General features: G+C 40.4%; 2 protein-coding genes across 5 annotated transcripts in view; one reads left to right on the forward strand and one right to left on the reverse strand.

Moving 5' to 3' along the window:
• The first annotated feature begins 4,875 nt into the window (after positions 1-4,875).
• Positions 4,876-5,245, forward strand: LOC103111749 (large ribosomal subunit protein eL37-like). The gene has a single exon (XM_060196950.1). The coding sequence runs from the start codon at positions 4,895-4,897 to the stop codon at positions 5,186-5,188; it is 294 nt and encodes a 97-aa protein (XP_060052933.1). The 5' UTR covers positions 4,876-4,894; the 3' UTR covers positions 5,189-5,245.
• A 6,336-nt stretch (positions 5,246-11,581) lies between these two features.
• MME (membrane metalloendopeptidase) overlaps positions 11,582-23,261 on the reverse strand; it is a 120,630-nt gene continuing 108,950 nt past the window's right edge. For all 4 annotated transcript variants that reach the window (XM_016187257.2, XM_007521087.3, XM_016187258.2 and 1 more), the window contains exon 23: positions 11,582-12,312. In XM_016187257.2, coding sequence (XP_016042743.1) covers positions 12,213-12,312 — 100 coding nt within the window. In that variant the 3' untranslated portion in view covers positions 11,582-12,212. The remainder of the gene's footprint in view (positions 12,313-23,261) is intronic.

The following is a 23,261-nucleotide window of genomic DNA, read 5'->3' on the forward strand; positions in this document are numbered from 1 at the left end:
AGAACAAAAGCGGATTGCTTTAACAGCTACTGTGCTCCAACTCAGGGACTAAAATAATACTGAAACAACTGTTAATTTCCACAGCTGTGAACTCTTTAAGTACCTTACTTACACACAAGTCAATCAAGGCAAGAGTAATTTGAAAAGTATTGAGAGAGGGACCTCATAACATACTATATAGAATGGTTAAATCAGGGAGTCGGGTGGTAGCGCAGCAGGTTAAGTGCACATGGAGCAAAGTGCAAGGACTTGGATAAGGATCCCAGTTCAAGGCCACAGCTCCACACCTGCAGAGGAGTTGCTTCACAGGCAGTGAAGCAGGTCTGCAGGTGTCTATCTTTCTCTCCCCCTCTCTGTCTTACCCTCCTTTCTCCATTTCTTTCTGTCCTATCCAACAATGACAACATCAATAACAACAACAATTACTACAAAAATAAAACAACAAGGGCAACAAACGGGAGTAAATAAATAAATATTTCTGAAAAAAGAATGGTTAAATCAACAAGAAGAAATATTGGAGAAATAAACCAGGACAAGAGTCCAGCTAAAAGCCCCTTAAAGGTTGAACCACAAATAGTGAGGTCAACATCCAAACACTAGTTAAGGAATAGTCACAGGAGTGAGTAAAGAGTTTGAAAGAATTGTCATCAGAAATGCATGACTAATTATCTCAAGGTTATTAGAGAGTTGAAAGCTGAAATAGCTGATCTAAGAACATAACTAGCTGAACAAGCTAAAACAGTACCAGAACAGGGAACAAAATAGATGAACTCCAGAAAACAGTAGAGGGGAGAGAGAACAGAATCAATGAGGCTGAAGACAGAATTAGTAACATCGAGGACGAGTTAGAAACAATTAAAAAAGAAGTAAGAGATCTCAAAAAGAGATTAAGAGATACTGAAAACAACAACAGAGACCTATGGGACGACTTCAACAGAAATAATATATGCATTATTGGCTTACCAGAGGAAGAAAGAGAGGGAGGGGAAGAAAGCATTCTTCAGGCCATAATAGCTGAGAACTTCTCTAGTCTTGACAACATCACCAAGACACATCCTATTTAGAATGGAAAGGAATAAGGATAAAGAAAGGATGCTGAAGACTGCAAGACAAAAACAAAGAGTCACCTACAGAGGAAAACCCATAAGATTAGCAGAAGACTTCTCCACACAAACACTACAGGCCAGAAGAGAATGACAAGATATCTATCGAGGGATCAGTGAGAAAGGCTTTCAACCAAAACTACTCTATCCTGATAGACTGTCATTCAGACTAGATGGAGGCAATAAAGACCTTCTCAGACAAGCAACAGTTGAAAGAATCAACTATTACCAAGCCTGCCCTGAAAGAAGTTCTGAAAGGTCTGCTATAAATAGTCAGAGCACCATAAATATGCCATAAATCAGAACACTCTGTACAAGAATGGCATTAAAATATATTCAATCTATGATATCAATAAATTTCAATGGTTTTAATTCACCTACTAAAAGGCACAAAATAGGAAGATGGATCAAAACCCAACAAAACCCAATAATATGATGTATAAAGGAAACCCATCTAACTCAGCAAGACAAATACAGACTCAAAGTGAAAGGATGGAAAACTATCATACAAGCCAGTGGACCACAAAGAAGGTCAGGAACAGTTATTCTCATATCTGACATGGTAGACTTTAAAATAAATAAAATTTTAAAAGATTGGTGTGTAAATTACTTAATATTCAAAGGATCAGTCAATCAAGAGGAATTAACAATTATTAGCATCTATATACCCAATAAGAAGCCATCTAAATACATCAAAAATATACTGAAAGAGCTACAGCAATATATTAACAGCAACACTATAATAGTAGGGGTCTTCAACACCCCACTCTCTCAACTTGACAGATCACCCAAGCAGAAAATCAATAAAGAAATGAGGGCGCTACATGAGGAGATAGGTAAACTAGAACTATTGGGCATTTTCAGAATCATTCACCCTAAGAAACTGGAATACACATTCTACTCAAATCCACATGGGTCATTCTCAAGGATAGGCCATATGTTAGGCCATAAAGACAGCATCAGAAAATTCAAGAGGATTGAAATTATCCCAAGCATCTTCTCAGACCACAGTGGAATTAAACTAACATTTAACAATCAACAAAAGATTAGTCTTAGTCCCAAAATGTGGAAGCTCCACAGTACACTACTTAACAACTACTGGGTCAAAGAGGAAATAAAGGAAGAAATCAAAATGTTTCAAGAGTTCAATGAAAATGAAGAAACAAGCTATCAAAATATTTTGGACACAGCTAAGGCAGTACTGAGAGGGAATTTCATAGCTATACAAGCACACATTAGGAGACAAGAAAAAGCACAAATGAACAACTTGATTGCACACCTTAAAGACCTAGAAGAAGAAGAAGAACAAAGGAACCTTAAAGCAACCAGAAGGACAGAAATCACTAAAGTTAGGGCAGAAATGAGTAACATTGAAAATAATAAAACCATACAAAAGATCAATGAAAGTAAATGTTGGTCTTCGAAGGAGTGAACAAAATCAACAAACCTTTAGCCAGACTCAGAAAGCAAAAAAGGAAGAAGACCCAAATAAATCAGATCATAAATGAAAGAGGAGATATCACAACAGACACCGCAGAAATTCAACATATCATGCGAGGTTTCTATGAACAAATATCTGGCAACAAGCTAGAGAACCTGGAAGAAATGGACGATTTCCTAGATACCTATGAACTTCCAAAATTAAATAAAGAGGAACTAGAAAACATGAACAGATCCATCATAGCCAATGAAATTGAAACAGTTATCAAAAACCTTCCCAAGTATAAAAGCCCTGGACCAGATGGTTTTACAAATGAATTCTACAAAACCTTCAAAGAAGAGTTAATACCTCTACTTTTAAAAGTCTTCCAAAAGATTGAAGACACAGGAATGCTACCTTCTAGCTTCTATGAAGCCAACATCACTCTAATACCAAAAGCAGACAGGGACACAACCAAAAAAGAAAACTATAGAGCAATATCTCTGATGAACACAGATGCTAAAATATTGAAAGAATTCTAGTCATCCAGATATAGTAGTATATGTAAAAAGACTGTTCATCATGACCAAGTGGGGTTTATCCTAGGAATGCAAGGTTGGATTAATATATGTAAATCAATCAACGTGATCCACCACATCAATAAAAGCAAGACCAAAAACCACATGGTCATATCAATAGATGCAGAGAATGCCTTTGACAAAATACAACATCCCTTTATGATCAAAACACTACAAAAATGGGAATAGATGAGAAATTACTCAAGATAGTGGAGTCTCTATATATAGCAAACCTATAGCCAACATCATACTCACTGGTGCAAAACTGGAAGCATTTCCTCTCAGATCAGATACTAGACAGGGCTGCCCACTATCACCATTACTATTCAACATAGTGTTGGAAGTTCTTGTCATAGCAATCAGGCAGGAGCAAGGAATTAAAGGCATACAGATAGGAAGAGAAGAAGTCAAACTCTCCCTATTTGCAGATGACATGATAGTATACATCGAAAAAATTAAGGAATCCATCAAGAAGCTTTTGGATATCATCAGGCAATACAGTAAGGTGTCCAGCTATAAAATTAACATTCAAAATTCAGTGGCATTCCTCTATGCAAACACTAAGTTAGAAGAAGATGAAATCCAGAAATCAATTCCTCTTACTATAGCAACAAAAACAATAAAACATCTAGGAGTAAACCTAACCAAAGCAGTGAAACACTTGTATACTGAAAATTATGAGTCACTACTCAAGGAAACAGAAAAAGACATAAAGAAGTGGAAAGATATCCCATGTTCATGAGTTGGAAGAATTAACATCATCAAAATGAATATACTACCCAGAGTCATATACAAATTTAATGCTATCCTCATCAAGATCCCAACCACATTTTTTAGGAGAATAGAACATATGCTACAAATGTTTATCTAGAACCAGAAAAGACCTAGAATTGCCAAAACAATCTTGAGAAGAAAGAACAGAACTGGAGGCATCACACTCCCAGATCTCAGGTTGTATTATAGAGCCATTGTCATCAGAACTGCTTGGTATCATAAATGAACACACTGACCAGTGGAATAGAATTGAGAGCCCAGAAGTAAGCTCCCACACCTATGGACATCTAATCTTTGACAAAGGTGCGCAGACTATTAAATGTGGAAAGCAGAGTCTCTTCAACAAATGGTGTTGGAAAAAATGGGTTGAAATATGCAGAAGAATGAAACTGAACCAACATATTTCACCAAACACAAAAATAAATTCCAAGTGGATTAAGGACTTGGATGTTAGACCACAAACTATCAGATACTTAGAGGAAAATATTGGCAAAACTCTTTTCCACATAAATTTTAAAGACATTTTCAATGAAACAAATCCAATTACAAAGAAGACTAAGGCAAGTATAAACCAATGGGACTACATCAAATTAAAAAGCTTCTGCACAGCAAAAGAAACCAATACCCAAACAAAGAGACCCTTTACAGAATGGGAGAAGATCTTTACAGGCCATATATATGACAGCATTTAATAAGCAAAATATATGAAGAGCTTGCCAAACTCAAGAACAAGAAAACAAATAACCCCATCCAAAAAATGGGGAGAGGACATGGACAGAATATTCACTACAGAAGAGATCCAAAAGGCCAAGAAATACATGAAAATGCTCCAAGTCTTTGATTGTCAGAGACATACAAATAAAGACAATAATGTGATACCACTTTACTCTTGTGAGAATGTCATACATCAGAAAAGGTAGCAGCAACAAATGCTGGAGAGGTTGTGGGGTCAAAGGAACCCTCCTCCACTGCTTGGCAGAATGTCAATTGAGCTCTTTGGTCTAGGCGGCAGAAGCAGGATGACGAAGGGGACGTCGTCGTTCGGGAAGCGGTGCAACAAGACGCACAGGCTGTGCTGGCACTGCAGCTCCAAGGCCTACCACCTGCAGAAGTCTGCGTGCTGCAAGTGCGGCTACCCCGCCAAGCGCAAACGCAAGTACAACTGGAGCGCCAAGGCCAAGCGGCGCAACCCCACCGGCACCGGCCGCATGCGGCACCTGAAGATCGTCTACCGCAGGTTCAGGCACGGATTCCGAGAGGGAAAGACCCCCAAGCCCAAGAGGGCGGCGCCTGCAGCCTCCAGCTTGTCGTGAGGACTCGGCAGTGGCTGGCGCCACATTTGTTTTAACAAAGTGAAAAAAAAAAAAGAATGTCAATTGATCCAACTTCTGTGAAGAGCAGTCTGGAGAACTCTCAGAAGGCTAGAGATGGACCTACCCTATGATCCTGCAATTCCTCTCCTGGGGATATATCCTAAGGAACACAACACAGCCATCCCAAAGATTTGTGTATACCTGTGCTCACAGCAGCACAATTTGTAATAGTCAAAACTTGGAGTGGCTGAGGAACTTGTGGTATATATACACAATGGAATATTACTCAGCTATTAAAAATGGTGACTTCACTATTTCCAGCCCATCTTGGATGGAGCTTGAAGAAATCATGTGAAGTGAAATAAGTCATAAACAGAAGGGTGAATATGGGATGATCTCACTCTCAGGCAGAAGTTGAAAAACAAGATCAGAAGAAAAAACACAAGTAGAACCTGAACTGGAGTTGGTGTATTGCACCAAAGTAAAAGACTCTGTGGTGGGTGGGGGAGAGAGTACAGGTCCTGGAAAAGGATGACAGAGGACCTTGTGGGGGTTGTATTGTTATTTGGAAAACTGAGAAATGTTGTGCATGTACAAATCATTGTATTTACTGTCATATGTAAAATATTAGTCCCCCAATAAAGAAATTAAAAAAAAAAAAACCTTGTTTTTCAGGCATGAAAAAAAAAAGTAGCAAGCAAGCAGAAAGACCCAAAAGGACACCATAAAGTACCTAACAAAATAGTTTCTTCTTAACCTAGATACCCTCCTCACATCTCTCAATTACTCCAAAGCTAATCTTGTCAGGTGAAGTAAGCACTACAAAAGCTGAATAAGGGCAAGACTGGTGTACTTTAATGATGACTTTTTTTTTGCCTCCAGGGTTGTTGCTGGGGCTCAGTGCCTGCACTATAAATCCACCGCTCCTGGAGCCTATTTTTTCCATTTTGGTTTATCATTGTTGTTATTATTTTATTATTATTATAAGATAGGAAAAAGAGACACCCAAAGAAGAAGGGAAGACAGACAGGGGGAGAGAAAGATAGACACTTGCAGACTTGCTTCACCGCTTATGAGGCAACCCCCTGCAGGTGGGGAGCTGGGCGCTCCAACAAAGATCCTTAGCTGGGTCCTTGTGATTCGCGTCATGTGTGCTTAACCCACTGAGCTACCACCTAGCCCCCATGATGACTCTTTAGTCACTACCAGGCCACCTCATCACCTGGGTCCCTAGTCAGGGAATGCTGGGATTCCCACACAGATATGATGGGCCTAGACCTCTAGCAGATTCCTCTCTCCGCTGTCACTGGTCATCTCCATCAGGAACAACAAGGCCCCCATAGGACCTTGCCCTCAATGTGGTAGGGAATGTTCCATTCTCCAAAGGCAGGTTGGATAACATACTCTACCTATCACCCGAGGGAGACGGGTCCTGAAATTAGTGCAGCCTGGAATATCCCTAGCCATGACCACAGAATGTGAGCTCAGACCTACAGGGATGCAGAGGTTACATAGGCTCCTATGTTACATAGGCTGACTATGACTCCCAGATCAAATCTATGGGGTTTACAGTTAACAATATTTATATACTTTTTCCATAATTGGGAGTTGCTTTCTTCCCTGATGCAGCTCTCTAGTCCTTTTCCCAACTATGACACCATGTCCCCAGACAATAACCTGGGTCCGCCTGCATATTAGATTCCAGGCTTAGGCCAAAACTAGTAAAGTCATGGGCCCTTTTAAATATACCTAAAATAGACCTACTAGCTTTTTTCAAAATGGCGACCCCAAATCTTCATCTGCAATATTCTTGCCTTAGGTTGGTGATTAATCAACAATTTGTTCTCTTTATATCTTAACTCTTTTTCAGCCACTGGGTTCCAGGTGATACCATAATGCCAACCTGACTTCCCTGGGCAGACAACCCTACCAATGTGTCCTGGAGCCCTGACTCCCCAAAGCGTTGCCCCACTAGGGAAAGAGTGAGATAGGCTGGGAGTATGGATAAACTTGTCAATGCCCATGTTCAGTGGGGAAGCAATTACTGAAGCCAAACCTCCCACCTTCTGCAGCCCAAAATGACCCTGGGTCCATACTCCCAGAGGGATAAAGATTAAGAAAGCTATCAGGGGAGGGGACTGTATATGGAGTTCTGGGGGTGGGACTTGTAACCCTCTTATCCTATGGTCCTGTCAATACTTCCATTTTATAAAAAAATGATAATAAAAAAGAATGCCCCTCTTCCAGGTCAACATTCCTTCCACTTTGTGCCTGAGATCTTCACAGATGTCCCTGAGTCAAATTGGCTTCTAACCTTTGCTTTTCAACTCTTTCCTTTACCTCGGTTCGAACATGGCAAAATTAGGTTGATGTGTGAGATTACAGATCAGTCTTTTCTGATAAGACAACTCCAGCTGGCTGACCAGTCAGACCCCTTCCTCCCTGCACCCCCCCCCCCCATTCAAGAACAGTGTGGTTAATATCCAATGAAGGAGATCAACATGTGTGAGGAAAGGGGAGGTGTTATTATTCTTTTTTTTTTTTCCTTCAGTCTCGGGAGATCTTGTTTCTAGAGATGGGAGACCGGGGCCCTAGAGAGGTGTTTTTTGTTTTTTTTTTTCCACTCAAGTTCCTCCAAGAGATGGGAGTCTTGACACTTTAATGAGTTATCAGTGGGAGTGGGAGTCTAGGGTTTTTAATAATTTGTACTGGTCATACTTCAGTTTTGATTCTTCAGCTGTTCTGACAGTGTGGAAATTAATTCTAAAGATAGTTATCCTCTTTAGAGCTGGACACTTCTGTGGCTCTGAAAGGGAGTAAAAGTCTGCCATATTTATATCTCTCAGGGAGGACTATGACTGTTCAGAATTCCTTTTATCTAGCTTTGTGGTTGGTTCCCAGCAGCCATTGGGCACCTACCAGGAAGCACCGAGGAAAAGCCTGTGGTGGAGAATCAACTCCCTCCACAATCACCTGGCCCAGATCTCATGAGACAGTGAGAAGAGGAGAAAGGGAGTTGTTAACCTTCTCCTTTTTTCTGGAGAAGATAGAACTTGAGTCACCTTAGCTGATATAGAAAACTTTTTATTTATTTTTTTACCAGAGCACTGCTCAGTTCTGGCTCATGGTGGTACAGGGGACTGAACCTGGGACTTTGGAGCCTCAAGCATGAGTCTCTTTGCATAACCATTATGCTATCTATCTACCCCTACCCTAGAAAACTCATTTTATTAAACATTTACTTTTACTACTGGGGCTCAGTGGCAGCACTCTGAATCCCCTGTTCCTGGTGGCCATTCTTCTTTCCATTTTATTGGACAGGACAGAGAGAAACTGAGAGGGAAGGGGGAGATACAGAGGGAGAGAGAAAGACATCCCCCTGCAGGTGGGGACCAGGGGGCTCAAACGGGGATCCTTGAACAGGGATCCTTTTGTGGGTCCTTGTGCTTTGTACCATGTGCACTTAACACAGTGCACCACCGCCTAGCCCTAAACATTTACATATCTATATCTATATACCTATCTATCTCTCTCTCTCTCTCTCTCTCTCTATATATATATATATATATATATATATATATATAGAGAGAGAGAGAGAGAGAGAGAGATAGAGAGATAGAAGCAGAGCATCACTCTGGCACACAAAATACTGGGGACTGAACTTGGGATCCTATGTCCTAGTCTAAAATTTTAGCTATTATGCTGCTTCCCAGGCTACAAAAGCTAGAAAACTTTAAAAAATATGTATTTATTTATTTTCCCTTTTGTTGCCCTTGTTGCTTCATTGTTGTTGTTGTTATTGATGTTGTCATTGTTGGATAGGACAGAGAGAAATGGAGAGAGGAGGGGAAGACAAAGAAGGGGAGAGAAAGATAGACACCTGCAGACCTGCTTCACAGCTTGTTAAGCCACCCCCCTGCAGGTGGGGAGCCGGGGGCTGGAACCGGGATCCTTATGCCAGTTCTTGAACTTTGCTAGAAAACTTTTAAATCAGTGCCCAAGACTCAGATTTTCTGGGTCTCTCCCATGTGTACAAGAGGTATGTTAGGGGTCTAACTAGGGGAACTCCTGGAGGGTGCTGGAGGAACATTAGCAAGCAACCCCTTCCCATGTCCTGCAGGTAGCCTGGAAGAGAGACTGGGTGCCAAGATTTCTGCCTCCTGTGCTGACATCTCCTCCTCCACCTGGCTAAAGTCATCAAATGCAGATGTGTGGACTTGGAAACAGCGGCTAAAACGGATCCCTTTAGCATCTATCTCAGCATTCCTAGAACCCACTTTAAAAGTAGAAAGACTGGGCTGGGTAGTGGCGTACCCAATTAAGCACACACATTGCTACGCATAGGACCTGAGTTCAAGTTCCCCTTCCCCACCTGCAGGGGGGAAGCTTCACAAGCACAGAAGCAAACACTGCAGGTGTCTCTCATCCTATCTCCCTCCATCTCTCTCAAATTCTGCCTTGTCAAATAATAAACAAAAAATAAAAATAGAGGAAAATTTTTTTAAAAATGGAGTCTGGGAAACTCAGGGCCTCTTTTACTCTTGAGGACCCACACTACGTCTTTGTATTTTTCTCTTTTTCTATCCCTAACTGTTTCAATACAAGCTTGTCTCCCCTAAAACTGAGTCTCTTGTGTCTCTTCCATGTGCATATCTGTCTTGGACACTACTAGTAGAACTAAAAGGGGACCCCTACACCCTCTGTCCTGCTGCTTCCTATTTTCCCCGAAACAGGTATATATGTTATTAATTAATTTCTCTCTACTTAGCAATCTGCTTCATGCCTAGTCTCTGAGCAACTCAAAAGGGGTACAGGATGGTTTTTTCTCATCACTGCAGTTCTAACTACTAAAATTACTGAAGAAACTTTTCTTTCTTTTCCTTTCTATTATATTTGATAGGACAGAGAGAAATTGAGAGAGGAAGAGAGATAATGAGAGGGAAAAAAAGATACCTGCAGACCGTTTTTTCATTCTCTGCACTGAAAGGAACACCCACCTTTATAAAAGGGGCTTTTTAGCATATAACTGACCCTGAAGATCTGGAGTCTGGGACATACATGGATGAGTTGAAACTATATTAGAAATAAAAGGACACTGGTGGGAGCTGAGCGGTAGCGCAGCGGGTTAAGTTCACATGGTACAAAGCACAAGGTTCTGGCATAAGGGTCCTGGTTAGAGCCCCCAGCTCCCCACCTGCAGGGGGTCGTTTTGCGAGTGGTGAAGCAGGTCTGCAGGTGTCTATCTTTCTCTCCCCCTCTCTGCCTTCCCCTCCTCTCTCCATTTCTCTCTGTCCTATCCAACAACAGCTATAACAACAATAAAAACTACAACAAGCGCAACAACAAGGGCAATAAAAATGAGAAAAATGGCCTCCAAGAGCAGAGGATTCATAGTGCTGGCACCAACTCCCAGCAATAACCCTGGAGGCAAAAAAATAATTTAATTTTAAATTTTAAAAGGGACACTGGTGTACGGGAGGGTGGTGGTGGTGGTGGTTTTTAAAATGCTTTGAGACACTTACCTCCATTCCCTTATGCTCATTGGATCTGGGGATGATTTAAAAGTCATGGTCAATGGTTCTTTTAAAATAAATTTAATCAATTTGTCTTGTCCCCATCACATGTTGCATGTGATAGATACTGATTTTTTTGGGGGGGATATACTTCTTTTTTGCTTTATTTCAAAGTAAGATTTGAAGGTGCACCTCTATTGTAAAATATTGAGTACTAAAATGAGCTTGAGTAGTCAACAGGGCAGGAAAGGAAAGAACATAAAAGCCTTTGGGACAGGACTGGCCATCCCAGATCTCTCTGAGACCAGTAATTTATGAGTAGGTCAGTGTAGGCCCAGACGCCTCTCCTTCCTACTCAGAGCTGAACAGCCAGCACGGTGCACTGGTGAGTAATGGCTTCACAAATTCAATTTATTATCAAAATAGTTCCATCAGATGCCCAACCTGGGAAAGATCAGGAGACACAGAGCTACAGAGATATGCTTTTTTTTTTTTTTTTTGCCCTGTGATCAGAGCCACCTCCAGGAACAAATTTAATTTTGAAAATTCTTCTTGTGAACTGCACACATCTTGTGTATCATTCAACAATAGTCCAATGGCCATTTGGAACCTAAAGTCTGTGCTTAGAGCTTTTCATCAATATGATTTATAAGTTTAAAAAGTTCCAAGTCCTCATCTGTACATTACTTTACAGATTTTGGCTCGTAACTATCTTGGTCTGAAACTTCAATATGCTATGATTACTTGCAGTAATTACTTTATCATAAATGTAGTTAATAATTAAATATAAAAATTATTTTTATACAGTATTACAAATCTCTTTAAAAAGACCAAATTGAGAGAGAGGAAGAGAGAGACTGTTTAAAAAATTCCAGGAAGCCTCAAGAATTCCATTTATCAATCAAAGCAGACACAACAACAACAAAAACAGTTTTAGACATTCATTTTAGCCCTAAGAGTGCTTAAAATAAAATGATCTCAAAGGAGTAACTGATGATTGGCAAAATTAGTTTAAAAATTACGTAAGTCCCAAGGCCCCCATATGCATAAGAAATCTTTGGAAGAGTTCCGAAGGCGTATAAATGTTGCAAGTAAGAGTAAGTGGGGCAATGTGCTTTCACTATCCTGCCACCACTGTCCTCTTGGTGCCAATGGATTCTTTAAACCCATCTTTCTCCCTCTGATTAGAAATCTGGGTCAAATTCAGGTGGTCAACACTCTTCAAGCAAGAGCTAACACCAAAATGGCAGCTCAGATGAACAACAAAAGTGAACGGTAATATTATCTTTAGAGAGTAAGTGTTATTTACATGGTGAGAAGTGTCTGGTTCTTCGTTAGAGCCTCCTCTTCTCTCCACATTTTGTCCAGAATCACCTAACTTCCTTTCTATCATGATGTTCTCATCTCTGTCAGGGGTCACATGCAGTGGCAGTGACCTCTGGGACCCTTTGCATTTTAGACAGGGGTCTCCATTTCTGTATTGTCCACAAATCCACCTCTTCATCTGAAGATCACCAAACCCGGCATTTCTTCTCTGGGTTCATGTAGGAATTCTTACGGCAATAAAAGGCTTCTGCAAATTCAGGGGAGTTCTGTAACGTTCCAATGATCCTGCAAAACAAATCCGCCCACAAAGTCACCATTCAAGTCTACACCACAAGGGAGCTCCAGAAACATGGAGCCTGATGAGTGAATTTATAAATTGCCTTGTCAAGAGAAAATGGAAACTGGTGGCATGAGCCCACCTCTTTCAGTCATAGACTTTTTCATAGAGAGGCAAGGAAGCATAGGAGGGACCAGCACAGATTCTGAAGACAAATGGCAATCTTGGTTACAAAGTATACTTATTTAGCCTTTTAAATAGATTGTATCTGTTTATTTTTCATTAAAAAGAGAGATACAGAGACCTGAGGATTGCTCAGCTCTTGCTTCTAGTGGTGCTGGGAGTTGAACCTGGGAACTCAAGAGTGTTAGCCATGAAAGTCTTTTGTATAACCATTATGCTGTCTTTCCAGCCCCAATTTTTTTTTTCTGACAGAAATTGAAAAGGGAGGGGGAGATAGAGACAGAGATAAAGAGATACACCTGCAACACTGCTTTAGCACTCGTGAAACTTCTCCTTCTGTAGATGGGGACTAGGAACTTGAACCTGGGTCTTTGAGCAATGTAACATGTGCACTCGACTCGAATGCCACTGTCAGATATCTATATTTAGCCTTTCTATGCCTCAGTTTCCCTTGCTATATAATGCATGCAATACAACCTGCATCCTTTTCTTTTTGCCACCGGTATTATCACTGGGGTTCTGTGCCTGCATGATGCTACAAAACTGCGATAATGTCCTTCCTCTCCTCCCCTCCCTCCCTCCCTCCCCTTTCTTTCTCTTTCTCTCTCTTTCTTTCCTTCTCTCTTTCTTCCTTTCTAATATAGGATGAGAACCAGAGGCAGAGAGGAGAGACACCTGAGGCTCTGCCCCATCTCTCACGAAGCTTCCCTGGCTGCAGGTGGGGATCAGGGGCTTGAACCTACATCCTTACACATGGTGATATGTGCGCTCCACAGGATGCACCATCACCCAGTCCCTACTAGTTGCACCTTAAGGTTTTCATAGAGTTAATTTACAGACACCATGTACATATTTATAAAAAAAAAAAGCTTTATATTTGGAATTGTAGTTACCTTTTAAAAGTAAGAGCTGGTCAAAGAATAGAATACTTTTTCAATAAAATATTGAGAGGACTCATACAATGAATTAAAAATAGACATTTAAAGAGATATTTGTTGACTTAATAAGGAAGATAAAAATTATTTTCTTTCCTTCCAAAAGAACTCCACAAATATCAGAAATGGGATTCAGCCTGAGTAACTGGAAGGGGCTGGAAACAAGCCAATTTCTTCTTATCTCTGAACCCAATGGGCAAAAACAACACCTTCTACATACTATCAGCACCAAGCAGCTTTTGAGGGGAGAGACAGGTCAGGACAGTGGTCAAAAGTGATGTTTTCAACCCTGAATGAGCCCTTTCCCTCCTCTCCTTCACTGGGAGGAGGGTCTGGGGAGCCAGTAAACAGAAGAGACCAGGAGACCATATATGGCTAACTGCTACCAGTGTTGGCACTTTTTCCACTGCCAACCGCTTCTCCACATGTAGTCAGAGTGATCTTCAAAATTTACATCAGATCCTGAAATTCTATTACTTAAAACAAAAAAACTTCCAGGGACTTCAGGAAATTCTTTTTTTTTTTTTATTGCCACTAGGGTTATCGCTGGGGGTTGGTGCGTGCACTAAGAATCCGCTGCTCCTGGCAGACATTTTTAATTTTATTTATTTGTTTATCTATTTCTTTTTGATAGGACAGAAATTGAGCAAGGAGAAGGAGACAGAAAGGGAGAGGGAGAGAGAGAGAGAGAGAGAGAGAGAGAGAGAGAGAGAGACCTACAGACCTGTTTCACTGCTTGTGAAGCTTCCCCCTTGCAGGTAGAGAACAGGGGCTCGTACCTGGGTCTGCAGGCATGGTAGTGTGTGTACTTAACTGGGTGCACCCCACCTCACTCAGGAATTCTAATTCCAACAACCTGCTGGCTCCAGCCAGCATTCAAATTAGTTCCACCTGCCCGAGTCATACTTGCTACCACGCACAATGATTTGTTCTCCTTTTCTACCTTCAGCACTATGCTCTTTACATATGCTCTTTACATATGCGTTGCTCTCTGCTGCACTCCCAAAGCCCAGCACTGTGCTTTCATTACTGCAGCACTCAGAAGCTATGGAGGCAACATTCTTGTCACCTGGCCGTGAGATAGAAATGGACAGCAGTAACAGGCCAGCAGGAAGAACATCCTGTTCTGTGTTTTTCTTGCCATCTCAGACCAACAAGAAGAGGAAAGGACTTCCCCTATTCCAGGAAAGATTCAAATGGGGTTTTTAAAAATGTGGCTTCCTAAGGAGTCACACCTCACTTTAATTCTCTTTTGAGCTTTACCATAACCCCCTTCTCCTCTAGGGATGATGCAAACTTGCTGGATGTATAGTTTTAAGATGTACAGAGGAGACCTAAAGTTGAAAATGACTCTTCCAGTATTGGCAGGGTGAGGTGCAGGAGGGGGCTCAACTTGGGCTTTGCATTTTGTTGGCTCACTTCCGAGGGATAACATCTACACCCCACAATGATCCTGGGTCCATACTCCCAGAGGGATATAGAATAGGGAAGCTACCAAGGGAAGAGATTGGATATGGAGCTCTGGGTGTGGGCACTGTGTAGAAATGTACCTTTCTTATCCTATAGTTTTGTCAATATTTCCATTCTATAAATAAAATTAAAAAAAAAAAGACTGGTCTCCCTAAGTGCATTTAGGGACAAGTGTAAGGTATGTCATGATCTTTCTCTGAATAGGGCCCTCAGGTCACATCTGACAGGATGGTGTCGGCTACTGGGGAGACTAAACATCAAAAGTAGCCATTACTGAGGCCTTTGACCATGGCCATAGCAGGAAACGGAGTCACTCAACTTCAGATGACACAGTCAGGGAGCCTGGTTGCAGCAGATAGACCAATGTGATGTCTTTGGATTCCTGTGTAATTGCTGATGGGAAAATACTGACAAGGACTGAAATTAAATTGATCATGCTTTATACTCCCTCAGGTTGGGGGAGACAGCATAATGGTTATGCAAAAAGACTCATGCCTGAGTCCCAGGTTCAATCCCTTGCACCACCATAAGCCAGAGCTGAGCACGGCTCTGGTCTCTCAAGGATGAGGTCCCGAGTTCAGTTCCTATAATTATATGTCCAAGTATGATACTTTTTTTAAATCCCTTTCTCCCCCCTTCTCTGATTAATAAATTATTAAATTTTTAAAAAAGGTATCTTTATACTTGAGGTTCTGAGGCCTTAGGTTTAATTCCTAGCACTGTAAGCCAGAGTTAAGCATGCTCTAAATACACACACACACACACCCCAAAAAAACAAGCAAACAAATGTATTTAAAAATAAATTTCTCCTGGCCTGGTTTATGGAGGTTTATAGAGCTTAAATTAGTAGTGACAGCAATGTGTCATTTCTTTCACTTGAAAATTCAAGAACAAATTTACTTGCTACATGGTCAAATTGATTGTAGATGAAATAACAACAACAACAAAATGTAGACATCCAGGCATTGTGATGGTTTTATCTTTCAGGTTGCAGGCTGGCTCTGAGTGAAAGGGGAGCTCTGATGAATTTTTTTCTGGTAAGTCTTCTCCACAGGCTGCAGACTCAGCACAGTAGCCTGGCTGCTTATAGAACTGAGAAAGAAAGCACCTGAGAGAATTTGACAACAAGGAAGAGATAACACCCGCTGTGAGCTGTGGAAGGAAGCTGCTTTCAACCTGGGAATCTTGGGTGAAGGAATACCAAAGGCAACCACCTGGAACCACAACAAGGCAGGTCTAGAACGACTTCAAGAACCCACCAAACCACCAGTGAGTGCAAATACGTGTGGCTTGTGGACAGGGAGGAGCATAAGGAGAGACTGAGCGGCTGGTAACAGTTCAGCAGTTTACCAGTTGACACACCACCTCCAGTCTGCTTTACCAACAAAAACACTGCTGAAGGTAGGAGAGGACTCCCTTAAGACTCACCTAATGCAACTGTAAGTCTCCATTGCTACTGACCTCAGAAGCTGAAGCAGCAGCAGGGAGGCCCTGTGCTGACATCTGGGAAGAGAGAGCTGACCAGGAAACTCAGGAGAAGAGCTACACCTCAGTGGCTTAGCAGTGGGACTGTATAGTGGGAGCCTTTCTACAATGTTCTCCTGATGAGAACACAGTGAATAATTGCCTCAGAACCTACAGACTATAAACAGGACTTGTTTAGAAACTCACAGGGTCCAGCAGTGCTGCCCAGCTTGGCAGAGAAGCTGAATTGAGCCTGGAGCTTTGGATCCTTGGGGTGTGAGAGTCTCTTTGCATAACCACTGTGCTATCTCTCCCCACCCTGCTTTATCTCTTGGTCAGGAGGGAGGGATTAAGCTAAGAAGCCTATTTATAGTTTAAAAGCCCTCACGCTCCCATAGCCTGCAGGGAAAAAAAAGAACAAAAGATGCTTTTAACAGCCACTGTGCTCCAACTCAGGGACTGAAATAATACTGAAACACCTGTTAATTTCCACAACTGTGAACTCTTTAAGTATCTTAATTAGACACAAGTCAATCCAAGCAAGGGTGATCAGTAATTTTAAAAGTACTGAGAGAGGGACCTCATAACATACTATATAAAATGGTTAAACCAACAAGAAGAAATACTGGAGAAATGAACCAGGACAACAGTCCAGCTAAAACCCCCAAAGGTTGAACCACAAAATAGTGAGGTCAACATCCAAACACTAGTTAAGGAAATAGTCACAGGAGTGAGTAAAGAGTTTGGAAGAACTATCATCACAAATGCAGAAACAACAAATGAGACTCTGGAAGAAAACACTAATTATCTCAAGGTTATTAGAGAGCTGAAAGCTGAAATAGCTGAACTAAGGATACAACTAGCTGAACAAGCTAAAACAGTACCAGAACAGAGTAACAAGATAGATGAACTCCAGAAAACAGTAGAGGGGAGAGAGAATAGAATCAATGAGGCTGAAGACAGAATTAGCAACATCGAGGACGAATTAGAGACAACTAAAAAAGAAGAGATCTCAACAAGAGATTATGAGTTACTGAAAACAACAGCAAAGGCATATGGGATGACTTACAAGAGGAAGAAAGAGAGGGAGGGGAAGAAAGCATTCTTCAGGACATTATAGCTGAGAATTCTAGTATAGACAGCAAGAATGGCTCCTTTGTGATTGGATCTGATGAAAATATTGTCAAAGTATGTGTCTTAGATATGATGATGTGGGGGCAAGTACTTCTGTAGAGCAGTCCAAACTCCTGTCTTAATTTGCATTTCACTTAGGAACATTAAAGAAGCTGAAAAGAAAGTCATACAACTCAAAACAGACTCCAGTGGGAGTTAGCAACACATAGCATGTGGCCTAATGAACACATAGCTCCCACCTCCTCTCTCCATCCGGAAGTTTCCATTTAGATAATTTGATTCTCAGTAGTTAGATCAAGAACCTACCAGGGCTTCTCTTACTTCTCTAGGATTCCAATTAGTGCTTGGTTATTTATAATATCAAATCTTTGGATGGAAGACATAATCTATTTCAATGAATCCTTTATCTACGATGGGGTTACATGCCCTTAATATTATAAGGAATGTCTACATAAATTTTGTATGTGGATGCAGCAAACTATTAATTACAAATAAAAATTATTAAAAAAACATGCTATATATGGAAAAGATTTACTATTTGTGTTTATAATGAGAAAAGCCTTTAATTTTTTTAAAGTTATTTACCTGAAGCTTTTACTTTATTTAAATTAAAAAAAAAGTTTTTTACTATATTTATTGGATAGAGTAACCAGAAATGGAGAGAAAGGTGAAGCAGCACTGCTTCACCACTTGTGAAGCTTTCTGCCTGAAGCTGGGGACTGGGGGCTTGAACCCAGTCCCTTTGAGCATTGTAACGAGTGCTCAAGCAAGTGCACCACCTCCCAGGCCCAAATTTTTACTTCATCATTGCAAAATTGTTTATTGTATTGTTGTCATTTATTTCCTTAGCAAATAAGAATGTGTATTTAAAAACCATCTTAGAGAATTGAATACCATGGCATCAAGAATGGACTTAAGGGGGCAGGAGATAGCTCATCTAGAGTGTACCTTTTACTCTGCATGAAGAGGCAAATATCAGAAAAGATTTGAGGCAAATATCAGAAATTGATGCTAATATTTAAGATAATGGATAAAACACCAATATTTTAGAGGACTTAGATCAAGTGTGTAAGTCATAGAATAGTAAGCAATAAAATGGTCACATTACTTGAAAATGTCCACATGAAACACTAGTAAAGGTATTATTTTTGGTATAAAAAATTAAGATGGGAGCAGCAGATCGCTTTCTCTCCTCTCCTCTCCTCTCCTCTCCCGAATCAACTAGGAATACCAGAGGAGACCACCCGGACCAAAACAGGACAGGACTAGAATGACCACAGGAACCCAGTAAATCACCCGTGAGTACAAACACGCGTGGCTGGTGACAGAGAGGAGAGAGGGGCCTAAGGAGAGATTAAGTGGCTGCTTAGTTCGACAGTTTGTCAGTGGAGACACCACCTCCAGTCTGCTCCACAACAAGGGGACAGCTGAAGGGAGGAGGAGGCTCCCCAGAGACTCACCAAGTACAACTCTGAGTCTCCATTGCTACTGCCCTCAGAGTCTGGAGCAGAAACAGGGAGGGACACCAGGGTACAGAGATCTGACCGGGAAACTCAGGAGAAGACCTATGCCTCTCGGTGGCATAGCTGAGGGGCTGTGAAAGTCTCTTTGCATAACCACTGGAGTATCTCTGCCACACCCTGCTTTATCTCTTGGTCAGGAGTCAGTGATTAAGCCAAGAAGCCTATTGATAGTTTAAAACCCTCAGGCTCCCATAGCCTACAGGGGGAAAAAAAAAAGGCTTTTACACCACTGAACTCCAACTCAGGGATTGAAAAAACTGTTAACTTATATAAAATGGTTAAAACAACAAGAAAAAATATTGGAGACTCGAACCAGGACAAGAGTCCAGCTAAAAGTCCTCCAGAGGGTGAAGCACAAAACAACGAGTTCAACATCCAAACATTAGCTAAGGAAATAATAACAGGAGTGAGTAAAGAATTTGAAAAAATTGTAATCAGAAATGCAGGAACAACAAATGAGAATATGGAAGAAAATTCTAATAATCTCATGGTTATTAGAGAGCTGAAAGCTGAAATCGCTGAGCTAAGAAGGCAACTAACTGAACAAGCTAAAACAGTATCAGAGCAGGGCAACAAAATAGATGAACTCCAGAAAGCAGTAGAGGGCAGAGAGAATAGAATCAATGAGGCTGAAGACAGAATTAGCAAGATTGAGGATGAATTAGAGACAACTAAAAAAGAAGTAAGAGATCTCAAAAAGAGATTAAGAGATGCTGAAAACAACAACAGAGTCCTATGGGTTGACTTCAAAAGAAACAATATACGCATTATTGGCTTACCAGAGGAAGAAAGAGAAGGGGAGGAAGAAAGCATTCTCCAGGCCATAATAGCTGAAAATTTCTCTAGTCTAGACAACACCAAAGACATAAAGATTCAAGAAGCCCAGAGGGTCCCAAACAGAATTAACCCAGACCTAAAGACACCAAGACATGTCATACTTAGATTGGAAAGGAATAAGGATAAAGAAAGGATCCTCAAGGCTGCAAGAGAAAAACAAAGAGTCACCTACAAAGGAAAACCCATAAGATTAGCAGCAGACTTCTCCATACAAACACTACAGGCCAGAAGAGAATGGTAAGATATCTATCGAGTGCTCAATGAGAAAGGCTTTCAGCCAAGAATACTATATCCTGCTAGATTGTCATTCAGACTAGATGGAAGCATCAAAACCTTCTCAGACAAGCAACAGTTGAAGGAAGCAACCATCACCAAGCCTGCCTTGAAAGAATTTCTGAAAGGTCTCCTATAAACAACCAGACCACCACAAATAGAACATATATCAAAACACTCTAAAACTCTACAAGAATGGCGTTAAAATATCTTCAATCTTTGATATCAATAAATGTCAATGGACTGAATTCACCTATTAAAAGACACAGAGTAGGAAGATGGATCAGAAAACACAACCCAACAATATGTTGTCTACAGGAAACTCACCTAACACAACAAGACAAACACAGACTTAAAGTGAAAGGATGGAAAACTATCATTCAAGCCAATGGCCCACAAAAAAGGGCAGGAACAGCTATTCTCATATCTGACATTATAGACTTTAAAATAGATAAGATTAAAAAAGATAGGAATGGACACTACTTACTGCTCAGAGGATCAGTCAATCAAGAGGACTTAACAATTATTAATATCTATGCACCCAATGAGAAGCCATCTAAATACATCAAACTTCTACTGAAAGAGCTACAGCAATATATTAACAGTAACACAATCATAGTAGGGGACTTCAACACCCCTCTATCTCAACTTGACAGATCATCCAGGCAGAAAATCAATAAAGACATAAGGGAGCTAAATGAAGAGATAGATAAACTAGAACTATTGGACATTTTCAGAGTCATTCATCCCAAGAAACTGGAATACACATTTTACTCAAATCCACATGGATCATTCTCAAGGATAGACCATATGTTAGGCCACAAAGACAGCATCAGCCTATTCAAGAGCACTGAAATCATCCCAAGCATCTTCTCAGACCACAGTGGAATTAAACTAACACTTAACAATCAACAAAAGATTAGAAACAGTGCGAAAATGTGGAAGCTCAACAGTACACTTCTTAACAACTTCTGGGTCAAAGAGGAAATCAAGGAAGAAATCAAAATGTTTCGAGAGTTCAATGAAAATGAAGACACAAGCTATCAAAATATTTGGGACACAGCTAAAGCAGTCCTAAGAGGGAAGTTCATAGCTATACAAGCACACATTAGGAAACAAGAAAAGGCACAAATAAACAGCCTGATTGCACATCTTAAAGACCTAGAAGAAGAACAACAAAGGAATCCTAAAGCAACCAGAAGGACAGAAATTACTAAAGTTAGGGCAGAAATAAATAACATTGAGAATAGGAAAACCATACAAAAGATCAATGAAAGTAAATGTTGGTTCTTCGAAAGAGTAAACAAAATCGACAAACCTTTAGCCAGACTCACAAAACAAAAAAAGGAGAAGACCCAAATAAATCGGATAGTAAATAAAAGAGGAGAAATCACAACAGACACTGCAGAAATTCAACATATCATGCGAGGCTTCTATGAACAACTATATGCCACCAAGCTAGAGAACCTGCAAGAAATGAATGATTTCCTAGATACCTACCAACTTCCAAAACTAAGTAAAGAGGAAGTGGATAACATGAACAGGCCCATCACAGCTAATGAAATTGAAACAGTTATCAAAAATCTTCCCAAAAATAAAAGTCCTGGACCAGATGGTTTTACAAATGAATTCTACAAAACCTTCAAAGAAGAACTAATACCTCTACTTTTAAAAGTCTTCCAGAAGATTGAAGACACTGGAATACTCCCTGCCAGCTTCTATGAAGCCAACATCACCCTGATACCAAAAGCAGACAGGGACACAACCAAAAAAGAAAACTACAGACCAATATCTGTAATGAACATAGATGCGAAAATATTGAACAAAATTCTAGCCAACCGGATACAGCAGTATATCAAAAAAATTGTTCATCATGACCAAGTGGGGTTTATCCCAGGCATGCAAGGTTGGTTTAATATACGTAAATCAATCAATGTGATCCACCACATCAACAAAAGCAAGACCAAAAACCACATGGTCATATCAATAGATGCAGAGAAAGCCTTTGACAAAATACAACATCCCTTTATGATCAAAACACTACAAAAAATAGGAATAGATGGAAAATTCCTGAAGATAGTGGAGTCTATATATAGCAAACCTACAGCCAACATCATACTCAATGGTGAAAAACTGGAAGCATTTCCCCTCAGATCAGGTACTAGACAGGGCTGCCCACTATCACCATTACTATTCAACATAGTGTTGGAAGTTCTTGCCATAGCAATCAGGCAGGAGCAAGGAATTAAAGGCATACAGATTGGAAGAGAAGAAGTCAAACTCTCCTTATTTGCAGATGACATGATAGTATACATGGAAAAACCTAAGGAATCTAGCAAAAAGCTTTTGGAAATCATCAGGCAATACAGTAATGTGTCAGGCTATAAAATTAACATTCAAAAGTCAGTGGCATTCCTCTATGCAAACACTAAGTTAGAAGAAATTGAAATCCAGAAATCAGTTCCTTTTTCTATAGCAACAAAAACAATAAAATATCTAGGAATAAACCTAACCAAAGAAGTGAAAGACTTGTATACTGAAAATTATGAGTCACTACTCAAAGAAATTGAAAAAGACACAAAGAAGTGGAAAGATATTCCATGCTCATGGGTTGGAAGAATTAACATCATCAAAATGAATATATTACCCAGAGCCATCTACAAATTTAATGCTATCCCCATCAAGATCCCAAGCACATTTTTTAGGAGAATAGAACAAATGCTACAAATGTTTATCTGGAACCAGAAAAGACCTAGAATTGCCAAAACAATCTTGAGAAAAAAGAACAGAACCGGAGGCATCACACTGCCAGATCTCAAACTATACTATAGGGCCATTGTCATCAAAACTGTTTGGTACTGGAACATGAACAGACACACTGACCAGTGGAATAGAATTGAGAGCCCAGAAATGAGGCCCCACACCTATGGACATCTAATCTTTGACAAAGGGGCCCAGACTATTACATGGGGAAAGCAGAGTCTCTTCAACAAATGGTGTTGGAAACAATGGGTTGAAACATGCAGAAGAATGAAGCTGAATCACTGTATTTCACCAAATACAAAAGTAAATTCCAAGTGGATCAAGGACTTGGATGTTAGACCAGAAACTATCAGATACTTAGAGGAAAATATTGGA

This window comes from Erinaceus europaeus, chromosome 9, assembly GCF_950295315.1.
Source record: "Erinaceus europaeus chromosome 9, mEriEur2.1, whole genome shotgun sequence".
In the NCBI taxonomy this organism is placed as follows: Eukaryota; Metazoa; Chordata; class Mammalia; order Eulipotyphla; family Erinaceidae; genus Erinaceus; species Erinaceus europaeus.

What these genes read in the sequence shown, in the direction of transcription:
- LOC103111749 (XM_060196950.1), top strand. Translation starts at nt 4,895, where the DNA reads ATGACGAAGGGGACGTCGTCGTTCGGGAAGCGGTGCAACAAGACGCAC.